The sequence below is a fragment of the Ruditapes philippinarum genome, unplaced genomic scaffold (genome assembly GCF_026571515.1).
Source record: "Ruditapes philippinarum isolate M1 unplaced genomic scaffold, ASM2657151v2 ctg180_1_1_1_1, whole genome shotgun sequence".
Lineage (NCBI taxonomy): Eukaryota > Metazoa > Mollusca > Bivalvia > Venerida > Veneridae > Ruditapes > Ruditapes philippinarum.
The window spans coordinates 224415-237568 of record NW_026866393.1 but is presented as its reverse complement, the minus strand read 5'-3'; the positions used below and the strand labels follow the sequence as shown (position 1 = coordinate 237568).

General features: G+C 31.7%; 1 protein-coding gene across 2 annotated transcripts in view; it reads left to right on the top strand.

The window, feature by feature from the left end:
* Positions 1–13154, top strand: part of LOC132732380 (glutamate receptor ionotropic, kainate 2-like) — a 95872-nt gene that overhangs the window by 31247 nt on the left and 51471 nt on the right. For both annotated transcript variants that reach the window (XM_060718790.1, XM_060718789.1), the window contains exon 2: positions 11736–11891. In XM_060718790.1, the coding sequence (XP_060574773.1) occupies positions 11736–11891 (156 nt within the window). The remainder of the gene's footprint in view (positions 1–11735; positions 11892–13154) is intronic.

Here is a 13154-nt window from a genome sequence, read left to right as displayed (position 1 = left end):
TAAAAATAAATAAATATATAAATATATAAATAAATAAAGAAATAAATAAATAAAAATAAAGAAATAAATAAAAAAATAAATGAAAAAAAGAAAGCAACACACAAATAAAGGGATATTGGAATTGCACAATAGTCAATTCAATTGTATGCTATCTTCTCACTAAAATAAGAAGAAATGCGACTGATAATACTACGAAATAGAAAATGTACACGTCAGTAAAATATCCATGCTTTTTTCACGATTTTGAATGAAGGCATGAAACAGAAGCCACGAAGCAGAACGAAACAAAAACCAATATTTTTTTCTTGAAATAATTAAGAATGTCGTATTCTCCTACTCAAGATTGGATAATGCAGAAAATTGTAATTTTATGAGATTCGTAAAATCTTCTAAACAATTAGCATTTTCGTAATCGATTGTGTTCTCTCTCCCTAAAGATTTAAGCGTAAAGCATTTGCGAATTTACAACACCCTTCCTTTCAGCTTACACACCCAATCTTCTCAAAACTCACCCGTGCTCGTCGAATAAACGCTTAGGATATTTATTTTACACGAGTATAAATGTTGATACTTTCATGTAATAACTTTTCTAAGACAAATACTTACGAATGTCTGGCTGATTTATTAATCAAACTATTTCCCATCAGCCTTTTTTTCAAGATTTCCATCAAGCACATACCTGTAAATGTGTGAACATTGCAAACACAAGTTTAGATGTCTAAGACAAAGAAGCACACAAATGAGTCTGGATTCGTCTGACTGTATATCATTAATCGATATGTTTGATTTATTGCCAAATATTCTGCAAGTATTAATGATCTAACGGCATCCTGTTGAAATATTTGCATCAACAAACATTTATCTAAATATTTTTTTATTTGTACTATCGTCTGAACAATCATTTAAGAATTCAAAGATAAGCAAGATACGAAAGTAAGATTTAGCAAAAATGTCCCCTTTTATAACTGCTAACATGTGTGGCATCTTTGTTCACATTAACAATAGGCGACAGAGTAGCCATATACTGTATACGATTCCTACTACTAACACTTAAGTCCATTCATGCAAAACAAATGTTTTTAAGGCAATGGATTACTAAACCATTTTGTAGACAGTACAAATACACCTTAATCTTACACATCTTTTACTTAATATTAATGTAATTATGTAAATCTGATCTTAAGACAAAAATGTTCCCATATGGTTAATGAGAATTTAAGTGATATTTCTGAAGATATTTCTGAAGATATTGTACACGAACTTTGTATCCAATGGAAAGAAATTCTTATCGGATGACTAGAGATATTTCATTAGTTTCAACGACGTCAATGCTATGCATTCCCATCGAACATAAAAAGTATCATAAATCACATTTTGTTGCTACTTTGACTCTTGAGTAAACTGTGATAAAGACGCAGACGAAATACTAGTAAGTAACAACTTTGACCATGGTAAATATTACTCCAAATATAATGATTACATGCCCACTATTTTTGTGTCCGATTTGATAAACCAATCTATCATTATGATTAACGAGACACACTAGCATCGGTCAAGTGGTATTTTAATGTCATTATCCGGTTTTGGAACATGCCCGAGGCAATCTGTATAATTACCAGACTTTTTATTTCAGAAAATTACATATAACGACCAATTACGAAGTTCAAATGTTTATCAGCCTTACTAACTAGACCTTTTCCCCAAACTAGACGTGATTTTTCATGGAACATAGACATTTTTGTCATGTTAAATGAAAACAATTTAAGCCTAAAATTGTGATAAATATCTGCAATTTCTTTGTTATTGTGTCTATATCGAGTCGCCGAATGTCTCAAATTAGTAACATTTCTTTCCATAGACACATATTTTCATATATAACCATTATTGTGTGCAGTTGTATATATTTTTACTTGTCCTTTGTATCCTTTGTAACAATTTATTCTCAGGATTGAGAATGATAGCTGGCGGCATCAAGTTTTGCGTATCAAATAAAGTTAATGAATCTTTCTTAAAGAGAACCAGTCTGCAAATATCTTTATGCGCATGCTCCGCTTCAAAATACGACTTTACATAAACAAAAAATTAACGTCGAGGTGAACAAATCGGTAAAAGGAAAAATCGGAATATATCATTAAAATTACACTTAACAGTACGAACCGTGGTTTATTCTGTTTGTTTTTTTTGTCCTTTAAACTGTATAAATTGATTATTATTTTCTGAATAGTGTTTAACTGTTTCATGTTTCGAAAAATAGTGTCAGTAAAGACTATAGATCTCGAAGTACTATTACATGACCGAGTGAACCGTGTACCGAAATTTTACTAGAACTTATCCGGAGACTGACATAAATAGCCGATCGCAAATGCAGTCTTAATGGTGTATATATAACCAATTTAGCATTAACTACATTCATAATTGACGCAAACACATTATATGATATATGCAAAATACATATGCTTCTTGTCAATGATTAAGGTTCATTTTTTTACTGATTAAAGTACACTATTGTACTGACTTAAGATCGTTTTATCACATGATATTTAGTACATTTCATTCACGTGTACTCATAAGTACATCAGTTCTATGCATCTAAACAAAACATTATGTCTGTTTAGTCTGAACGCATTATGCACATAGCTTTTAATTTAGCTTAATGCATCTCATTTTGTTGAGCAATTAAGATGCAATTCTCCTCTGTTTGTAAGCCAATATTAAATATATAAATAAACAATTTTCCTTTAGAACTTTCTCTTCTTCAAAACGATCATTGACTATACAACCTGTATTGCATTAATCTTAAAACAAAACTTGTGATTTATTCTAACTCCAGGTAAGACTGCATATAATTTTGTTTTTGTCTAAATATTTACGTTAATTGATAATGAGAAAGATTCCTCGGGGATTTCAGGATTTAGCAGTAAACGCATGAAACATATAAACATACTTATTGGTTTAGTGCAATAAAAACATTCTTCGTGATAGCGACGAGATTCCGAAATATTTGGGTTTTGTTTTGTTTTTTGTTTGTTTTTACATTTACTTCAACTTTTACATAAAAATGGATACATGCATACATGAATATTGTTAATATAAATACACAAGAGCGTGAATAATCAAATTCCGATAACCGTGAAAGAATGTTCACGATTTGCATAAATACACGAGAGGGCCAGCTACACCGTTTGCTGCAAATCAAATGCATGTAGTTTGGAGCAAAGCATTTCGATCTATTGTAATTAGGCAAATACTCGTGAAGTTTAAATCAAGAGAGATAATTTTCTTCAGAGATAATTAAAGAATGACGATCATGATATGGAGATAATTGAATTTGTTGTCAAGTTTGACATGCTTGTTACTTTAATAGTTTTTTTTCTTTCTCGATTTGCTTTTTTGTCCTACTAGCGGTGATAGGGGGTCGCTGGTACGATCCTCGAGCAAGGAGAATTTTCTACGTAACGATAACAACTGATCTCAGATATTGAGTCTTATGATAATTTGTCTCTCACCGTTGGTTCAAATTAAAGTACAGAGCACACAGATGATTTGAGATGTGGCTATTTGTCTCTTTATGAATCTTTCAGCACATTCAGAAACGTAAATATGTCTTTTATCAGTCTGATTATCATAGACAGCTATAAAGTTTGTACGCTTTGAGATGAAAGGGAAAACAATTTGACTAAATATGTTTCAATATTTGACATTAAGATCGTTTGAATTCTTATGTTTTTGTACGTATATCTTAATATCATATACGATAAAGTTCAATATTGATATTTTTAATAACTAAATGATATTAACTAAATGATTTGCAGACTAGATTTGACCTCATATATATATGATCAAAATTAACTCTTCTTGTTTATTTCTAAAATTTCTAAAAAGTTTTTTTTTCTCCAAGATATAATACAAACGCCATTAACATTTTCCAGGCATCGGATTACTTATGGTGTCACAAAACAAGAGTATATGTCAAATATAGGCGATATTGGAAAAACACCAGCAGGAAATAAACGAAGAAATAAATGAAAAATTTTAGTAGTTTTGCAATAAATAAATATTATTATCAGACAATAATTCAAAACGGAGTAGTATCGTTTATGAAAAACAAACTATTCTTTTACAGAGTCAAGTTTCGCCATAATAAATAAAACGTATCTTTAACAATTGGAGAATCCTTCCGATTCTCTTACCGGCATAAATACACCAGAATGTGAGGCATCCATTATCGCGAAAAGATGAATTAATCATATATGTTAATTGTCCAAATACTGCTCATTAATGAAAGCATACAAAACGCGCTGAATTCGCAAGATGATGAATGTTATTATTTGCGTCAACACGTCATTTTTTCAGTTCAACACACATAGCTCATTATGATGTAATCCGCACTTTAACTTTACTTTTTATATCATTATGTTCGATGGACCTGTACTTTTACTTAGTGACTCGCAATACAGAAACTTCAAGTGCACAACAGTTGGCTTTATTTGGCATTACGGCATACCAACACATGAAAGCTGATTTTGGCGTACCTGGGTAGTAACAGACTTTAAGCAAATCTTGGGTCAAAACCACCGCATTTTTGCTGCAATCAATAACAACAAAAAACCCAATATAATAAAGAAATAAACATAAACGAAAACAACAACAACATCAAAAATAGAAGAAAAAAAAACATACTTGCAAGACCTCAAGATATTTCCTTCATCTTTGATTTTCCGGAATATACACTCATTATATGTATATGAACCTCAAAGGGATATTAAAGTCTAGACATCAAGACAATTAAAACATAAAAGAAACCATTTGTCCTTTCATACTTTATGACAAAGTTATTATCTCATCCTTCTACTCCTTGACCTAGTAGCATACATTAGATGTAAGTTGAATAACCATTGCGATGCCATCATTATACAACATTTATTTGTATTGAAACTATATGCCTCCGCTAATGCATGATAATAATGTGCATTTCTTGAACAATTTTTTTATTCTACTCTCTTTAATATTATAAGTAATATGAGTTGGGGATATGTTTTGCTTCTTGACTTGTCGGAATATGTCTTACATTAAAGAAGAAGAATGCTTATCTGTATTTTAGGCGGACATACTCAGCGTTTGTTGCACATTCTAAAATCGACGCATCAATGCAAATGCATTACTGGCTTCATTCCATTAAGCGGTATGGTCCAACTATTACACATTCTTTCATTCCTTCGTTTTTTGTATCATGTTGAATAAAACATTGAATCAAATATTTCTGAAATTTACAAATTTTGGCAATGAAGATACAGGAAAATGTTGTTTTGCAATGCAAGATGTTGAAATGATTTCACAGCTTTCTTGTTTTAGTCCTTGGATAAGGGTCTTCTCCAGAAGACTTGCATGCTGCAAACATCCTGATTAGTTTAGATTTGTACTATTCTATCACGTGATCAGGTTTCTTGGGTAATTTTTTTTTTAAATGTTACCAAGCAACCACACACCACACAGTTAAAGCAGGTCGATGACTCTACACACGACCCCGTTCGTAAGTGGAGGAGCGTCATACGTTGTAAAGACTTTTTTGAAACAAAGCAAGAAAGTTTGTATAAGATTTTTTTCGATGGCCTTCACCTTTACGATGCTTAGCCCAGCTACCTTCCTCGAGCCCCTTATGAAATAAGATGTTCGGAGGATTGGCAAGATCGCCTGTTACAATAATTATTTTCTTATTTTGGATTTTTTCCTACTTTTTCTGCATGTTTTGTAAAGAAACATCAACAAAAACATGTATTTTATACCTATCCATGCTTAACCAGTGTAAAGAACGCAGCTAACAGCTTGACATATCCATATCTATTAACTATTTTTAATAATTTTGTAATATTGTTTGCTATGTATTATTAATTGAACTGCTTGATTTATTGCCAAACATGTTTTACATAATCTTCTGTCAATCCGCCAGTTATAAATTATCCAGACAATTTTTTATAACATATTAAAATAGAGCAAGCAGTTATTTGATTTACGATGTAATTTGTGTAAGCAATTAGATGCTTCCGTTTTCATATACGTAGTTTGAAAAATGGTTAAAAAACATGTTGATTATTTTTCACATTATATCTTGTATACAAGATTAGGTGAACATGTTGACGCCAACACCTGTCAGACTTAAGGGTTTTTTACAACTTGAAATCGAACTTGCAGACTCTAAACGAGATGTATAACAAAGCAAATCTCATAAGCCCTAGCTTTCTTAACAGGTGTAATTTCGAAGAAGTTGTGTTTGATTTGATTCCGTTTTATTGTTTCACAGTTGGATAGATATTTTATGAGAAATTGTCTGAGTGTAAGGAAAACATACAATAATCAGTGAAGGAGTGCTATTCCAATTTTGATTTGATGTCTGTTTACAATGACGTAATTGTATAATGTATGTTATGACATAATTGTATTTTGTATACACTGACGTAACTGTATGCAACTTTAATAATATAAGAAAGTATTACATACCTTATTACAAAGTTAATTAAATGAAATGTACCTAAAAATCTTAAACCTAGTAGTATGTATTTCCCCAAGGTCTATTCGTTGATTTGGTAGCTGACGAGCACGCTCTTACTAATGTGTGCTATATAATGATCTTCTTTCTCCGTTGTGTCATAGGCAGAAATAAAAACACGTCCCCTGTTGTCACAATATGAAACCCCAGAATAAAGTAACCAATGAACGATCATCTGAATATAATATTTCTATGGCTATATCGCTATCCCTTAATAAGAAAAACCCAGACAAAATAAGCCAATCAATGAGCATGCTCTGGAGTGCGGGTAAATAATACCTGCACTCCAGTTAACGCACTGTGAATTTAATATCTGACACATTTTCAACAGAAAGGTCCGCAAACTATAATACAAATGAATGTTAAACAATGTCGTACTTATGAAAATGGCTGATAAAACTTACTGTATCTTTATATCTAAATTTGCGACTTCTTGTTGCGAGCTGGTGCGAACAGACACGACCATAAAATTGTCATGTAGGCGACACCACTATGTACATTATGCCAACTACGGTAACATATGTTTGCCATTACTGTCCAATGTAATAATCGGTTATTACACATGATTTATGATACAAGTTTTGGTCAATAGACCACCTCTGTTATTATCCTATCAAAACAAACTATCAAACAACTCTAATCATGCACAACATGTTAGTTTACATCCTTCGTTTAACTATAAATAACCGTCTTATGTCTACTGGCCGTAAAACCGGTCTTAATCAATACACAATAGGGAAATTCCTACAACGCATTAAGGGTAGAGACATCTATCTGAGACATATTAATACAACTTGAAAAGGTCACATCACAGTTTCTTACGTTAGGTTAGTGGTTATTTTAAGATTCCAGCTCGGGTTAAATCATCGTCTGATGGTCGATCTTACAACCATTATATTTTGACGGCATTGGAAATGTGCTGTTTGCTTTATAGTTCTTGGTCTATAATGTAAGGATTTTGTTTGTTTGTCGTTTGGCTGTGCCCATTATATACAAATCCACTTTAGATACATTTTAATTACTAAAATCATTGATTAAATTAGAGAAAAAAGCATGTACTTTTATCTTAATAGGTAGTACCTAATATTTACCTTTCTTGCCGAAAGTGGCAGTCAGTTTGGGGATCAATTTTCTTTATAATTTAATTGACATGCAAAAAGCAAAATAAGCACTTGAATAATGAAATACCAATTTATGCTAGATGTAAGAAATAAATATAGCCCAAAGATCTAAATTTTCGATCATGATGTTACATGAAGATAACAGTATTTGGGATAGATTTCGCTCTTACATCAAACATCAAATGTAGTAGAATTAACTCCAAAAATAGTGACTTGGGTAGCAGCTATTTTTCTTGGACGTACAATATTTTGCCTGCATACAATAACTATTGCATTATTCAGCTTTGTATGATAGATATACCTAGATAAATGGTTAACAGTTTGCATTAATAACAACGAAAATGGCGCGGAACTACACACCGCGGAAACAACTGTTAATTGTCTTGAAAAAACAGATCATCACATTCAATTCCTAAAAGCAGTTGTTGAAATAAGTATAAACAATCAATCTCCTGTATATTTTCCTTCCCATTAAAGACATGTGTAATGTATTTTCAACCTGTTTTTCATTAATGCTAATTTATATATTTATATTAGGCATTCACTAATTGTGATTAAATACTTATTTTCCATTGTCATAATACTTATATTTGTTGTTTAATAAACCTGTAAACCATGTGTTGGAACATTCATTTAGTACACTAGCACAAGCGGAATTCTATATTAATTTTTCCAGATTACTCTTTTATTAAGCGTTAAGCCAACATTATTGCAGTTTTATTAAACAATAACTGACAGTGTCATATATGCTTTTGTTACTATTTAAAGAATTTACTGAACTCAAATGAGGACACCGTGTAACGATGTTTTACGACGTGGCCGTTTGGTCGCTTTGATTATCTGTAACTTTTAATTTTGAAAAAGAAAACATGATTTAAAACATGATAAACAAGTTACCTAATCTTTAAAAATGTTTAAAATCTTGTGAATATTTACGTTCAATTTACATTCTCCTTATCAGAATCCCATCATAATTATCAACTTGGCGGGTGGGCGTAAACAATTTCTTCTGTGCGCAACTCCTCTTACATTTCTCAAATAATTCTGACCAAACTCTCACAGAAGCTTTGTCATCAAGTGCCCTGGCGCATATTGTCGGGGTTTTGTGATTGGATAATATTTGACCTAATTATGGCCCTTTGATTTTTTTTCCTTATATAGAATATATAGTGAACAATTTCTTCTGTGGCAGTTCCTCCTACATTATTCATGTTTTACATTGCACATAGTTACATTGTTTGTTGCTTGTATTTGTATTTCAAATACAACATATTTATCTACAATGGTGATAATTGAAAACCTGGTTTCGTGGCATTGCCATGTTTCTTGTCTATATTTGTTGTCAACAGTGCACTAGTTTCTTCTTAATAAAAAGCTCAACAATATCAATGTTTTAGAAAATTAAAAAAAAAATGACGAAATCTTTAAAGTTAGCGTAATATTTATCCGCGTTATTGCGGAACCATCTTAATAATGCATAGCTTTTCTGTTTTCTTGCCAAATTGCGCTACTATGATACATCACAACATGGTTTATTCGATTAAATCTTATACAAGCCAATCCAATATCAGACAATAGCTTCCCAAATACACACAGAACTTCAATGCACAGTAATTGAAACAATATATAAAATACAATAAATCTTGTTTCTTCCCATAAAATACCCCGGAATATAGCTATTCAGCTGATCTCGAATGTATATCTTTTTATAAATATGTCCACCAGAACGTATATTTGTCAAAATATATGGGGAACATTAATTTCACAAATATCTTGGGATGATTTTGGAGATTTCGGATTTTTTTGCACGTGTTCCACGTTCAGTTTATTCATCTGAACATCTCATTTCCTATGTGGAATATTTTAATCGGTACATCTGGTTTTGATTATACTCTAAAGATCAATTACTTATTATTAAATCAACTTGCAAAGGCAAAATGTTAAGGTACATATATACATGTTATACTGATCAAATTGTCAACAAAACATACATTCAGAAGTACTAGTACTTAAAACCATTGTTTAACAGTTAGTCTGTTGCCAGTATTGACCAGGAGCAGCATTGCATGGGCTGCACTGCTCACTATAGTCAGTACTTTTTAAAAAAAAATAGTTTCCCCAAAAATGATGGGTGTGAATTACATGTATTTTAAACTATGATTCATATGTCTTTAATATTATTAGCGAAACAGAGAAAAAAGGAATCCCTAAAGAACGCCCTATACGATGTTGCATGATCGGTTTGATTTGATCTGTTCATCGACGATAATGATACTGGAAAGTGCAAGTTACCTCCACGCCGCCCCTTAGCAATGCAATGGCAATTTAGACATTGCAATAATTGCTCTCCATCGTAAAATCGTTTTTTTGGAAAGAAAATTATATAAATTTAATCTCTTTAAGGTGAACATTTGATATCATTTTGAACCGGAAAGCCCTCAAGCATAAGTTCATAGCTGTACTATTCCTGACTATTGCCAGCTTTATAGTTTTGTTGTGGCTGTGTATCATTGGTGTGTTCACTTTCAACATGTTTTAAATGGTAGGTTGCTGTGTCAGACAATCACTGATAGCGACAGACAGACCAGCATTCATTTTATATAACATCTTTTGCTATTTATTCGGCATATTCATTTTCTCTTTGTACTGTTTTATACGTTCTTACAAGATTTACATGTATTCTCGGAAATAGGATATCTAATAAGACGGAAAATGCCCAAAAATCGTAACATTCATAACTCTGCATCAAACGTCCCTATACGATCTGAAATTCCCTATTAAGTCAATACCGTAAAACTCATTCCCAGAAGATACAATAAAGTAAGCTTTTCTCGTAAAATACCACAACACAAGATCATTTAGTTGATCTTTATGGATATGCTGTGATAAATATGTCCTTTATATCAGATTCTGTCATGAAATATGGCCATTTCTTTATTTCAGAAATATCAGAAGGTCATATCTGTATTTCCAGCAATCTTTCATATTTTTGCTTTTTTAATTCATTCTCTATTTTCTTATAAAAGGACATGGATTGACTATATCTCAAGATTACAAAGCCGCCATGCAACAACGTTAGGAACAGTTTTTTTAGAAAAAAAAATGCATTATAATACACTTAATTGCTACTGTCTTTATAAAAATATATAGTATGATTTACATGTAATAAAAAGTCATTGTTGTTATAATAGTATTGTGATTTTGAACTTGTATATCACTCAAGAGGATTTTATAAGGGTAGGATCCAAACCAAGTGATATTTGTTCCGGTACAATTCACGAGAGACAAATACAAGATATCCCAAAATTCTTAATAGTCAAATACAAGATATCCTACACAATCATGTCACATACATTATTTGATGCCTTGTCGAATTTTAACTACATGAAAAAATGTAACGTTAATGAATTGGTATAATGTCATTCTGAATCACACACGAGTGCAATGCAGATTTGTTTCTACTCGATTCGCTTTAGTGACTGTCATACAAGCATTGAATATAAAAAAATATCTGTACAGGTATATAATGAATTTGTTAATCATATCCTAACTTATTCATAATACATGTATATTTGAGACAAAGTAATTTATGATACAATTGAATACTTACATCAAGAAAGAGGACAAATGACACAAAACTATTTTCTTCTTATATTGCTGTCATAACTTTTAATACTGATTTGACGTCATGAACTGAATTTGTATCATTTATGATTATTATTTTAGAATATCACGTTCATATGATATCTCATTACATTACTACATTTCCAGAGTAATTAAAAGCTAAATGGTCTATCTTCTGCTAGAAGAGTTTGAAAAATAAAACCATTAAGGTTACCTCAAATTAGACATTCAACACAATGTTGCTAGTTAACAACGCTTTTAAGCCAGTTGTAGAAATGAAAATGCAAAAACAAATAAAATAAAACGTTCTTCAATCGTTGCACTTTTTTTTTGATATAACATAAAAATCGGCCTAATTGTAATCCTCATGTGATACTTATTATATATGCCATTTCCTGTTATTTAAAGTAAGATGTATTTCTATGTCTGTCATTGTTATATTTCAGCTGGGTTATTTGAACCGGAGCACGTGGCACAAGAACTGGCATTTAAAGCAGCTATAGAGAAAATGAATCTTCATCAAGTGGTCGGATCAAGTAGGATGATAGTCTACCACGTGGAACACACTACAGCACACGACAGTTTTGAGGCTAATAAGGAAGGTGAGTCACATTGCTTCAGCAAAGGTGTTATATCTAAGCTTTTATCTTTGGCCTTTACGTTGCCTTGCCGCCGGAATGCAATGCTGCTTTTTGTTAATGTTTTCTTATAGTCCTAAGGGATATCAAATAAATCTGATATTATATTTATGTTATTGATTTGTATTATCGTTTGGTTGCTTCTGGAATGATAAGCAAATTCTAGTCTAGTCAATTTCAATGACGTTTTTTTTTTTACTTCATCAGACATCTATATTGGCATGAAGATAGCCGTTGTGTAACAGTATTGATAACTCTCTAGAAAATCACAATGCAAGAACAGTCGACTTATGATAAAGCACTGAAGTTTATGCTTACATTTTACTTACCTCTTTCATCACAGATAAAAATCTTACATAACATGTAAACACTGTTGCTTATTATAAACATAGACAATCATTATTCACGTTCTTTTATTCCTGGCAACGATTTTAGATGCTCCAGCAATTGTATGTCTACCGCGTGTCTTACGCTTCATTTTGTTTCAGATTGATTAAAGGTTTTTATGGACTCGCAGCTACTAGGCGAGAAAATCGTTCATTATCTTGAGGCTGGTTCTTTCGATTAACCTGCCTTTTACTATTTACGATAATGCCATTGTTCTCGCCATACTGGCCAGTGATTATATGTCGAGCTGGTATTTCCAACAGTTGCTGTGTTAAGTCATTCGTCTTTGTCGGTGTTATTTACATTCTCGTCCTTTTCTTTATTTTGTTTTATTATCATACTGTCTTTCATATCTGTTCATTTTGTCTTCGATGTACGTTGTTTTATGTAATAGTTTCTGGTACGAGGCTACTTTAATATGTGTTTGTCTCATAGTGCCAGGTGACCTTTCTTTACAGTCTAAACGAAAATCCATTGTCTATTTAATTTCGTCAGCAAATACGTAAAAACAATCTATCTCTGAAAATACAATTGCGATATAAAGCCAATGAAAAAAAAACATAATGTCACTTAAATGTGAGCTTTATATTGTATTAAATTATCACTTTTGTCTTCCTATTAAAATACCTCTTTTACGGATTCCTGTATATTCTGGACATCATATAATGGCGTTAACACCATCCAGTGAAGCAGTGATCTGTATGATCAACAAGCTTCTTCAAATATTGCACCGCTTTAGATATAGCTTTGTTGAAAGACAACTATTTTAACTCGTTTTATATTAATCGATGTCTGTACAGTAACAACATACATTGCATCCTAAATAAGTATGAAGAAGAA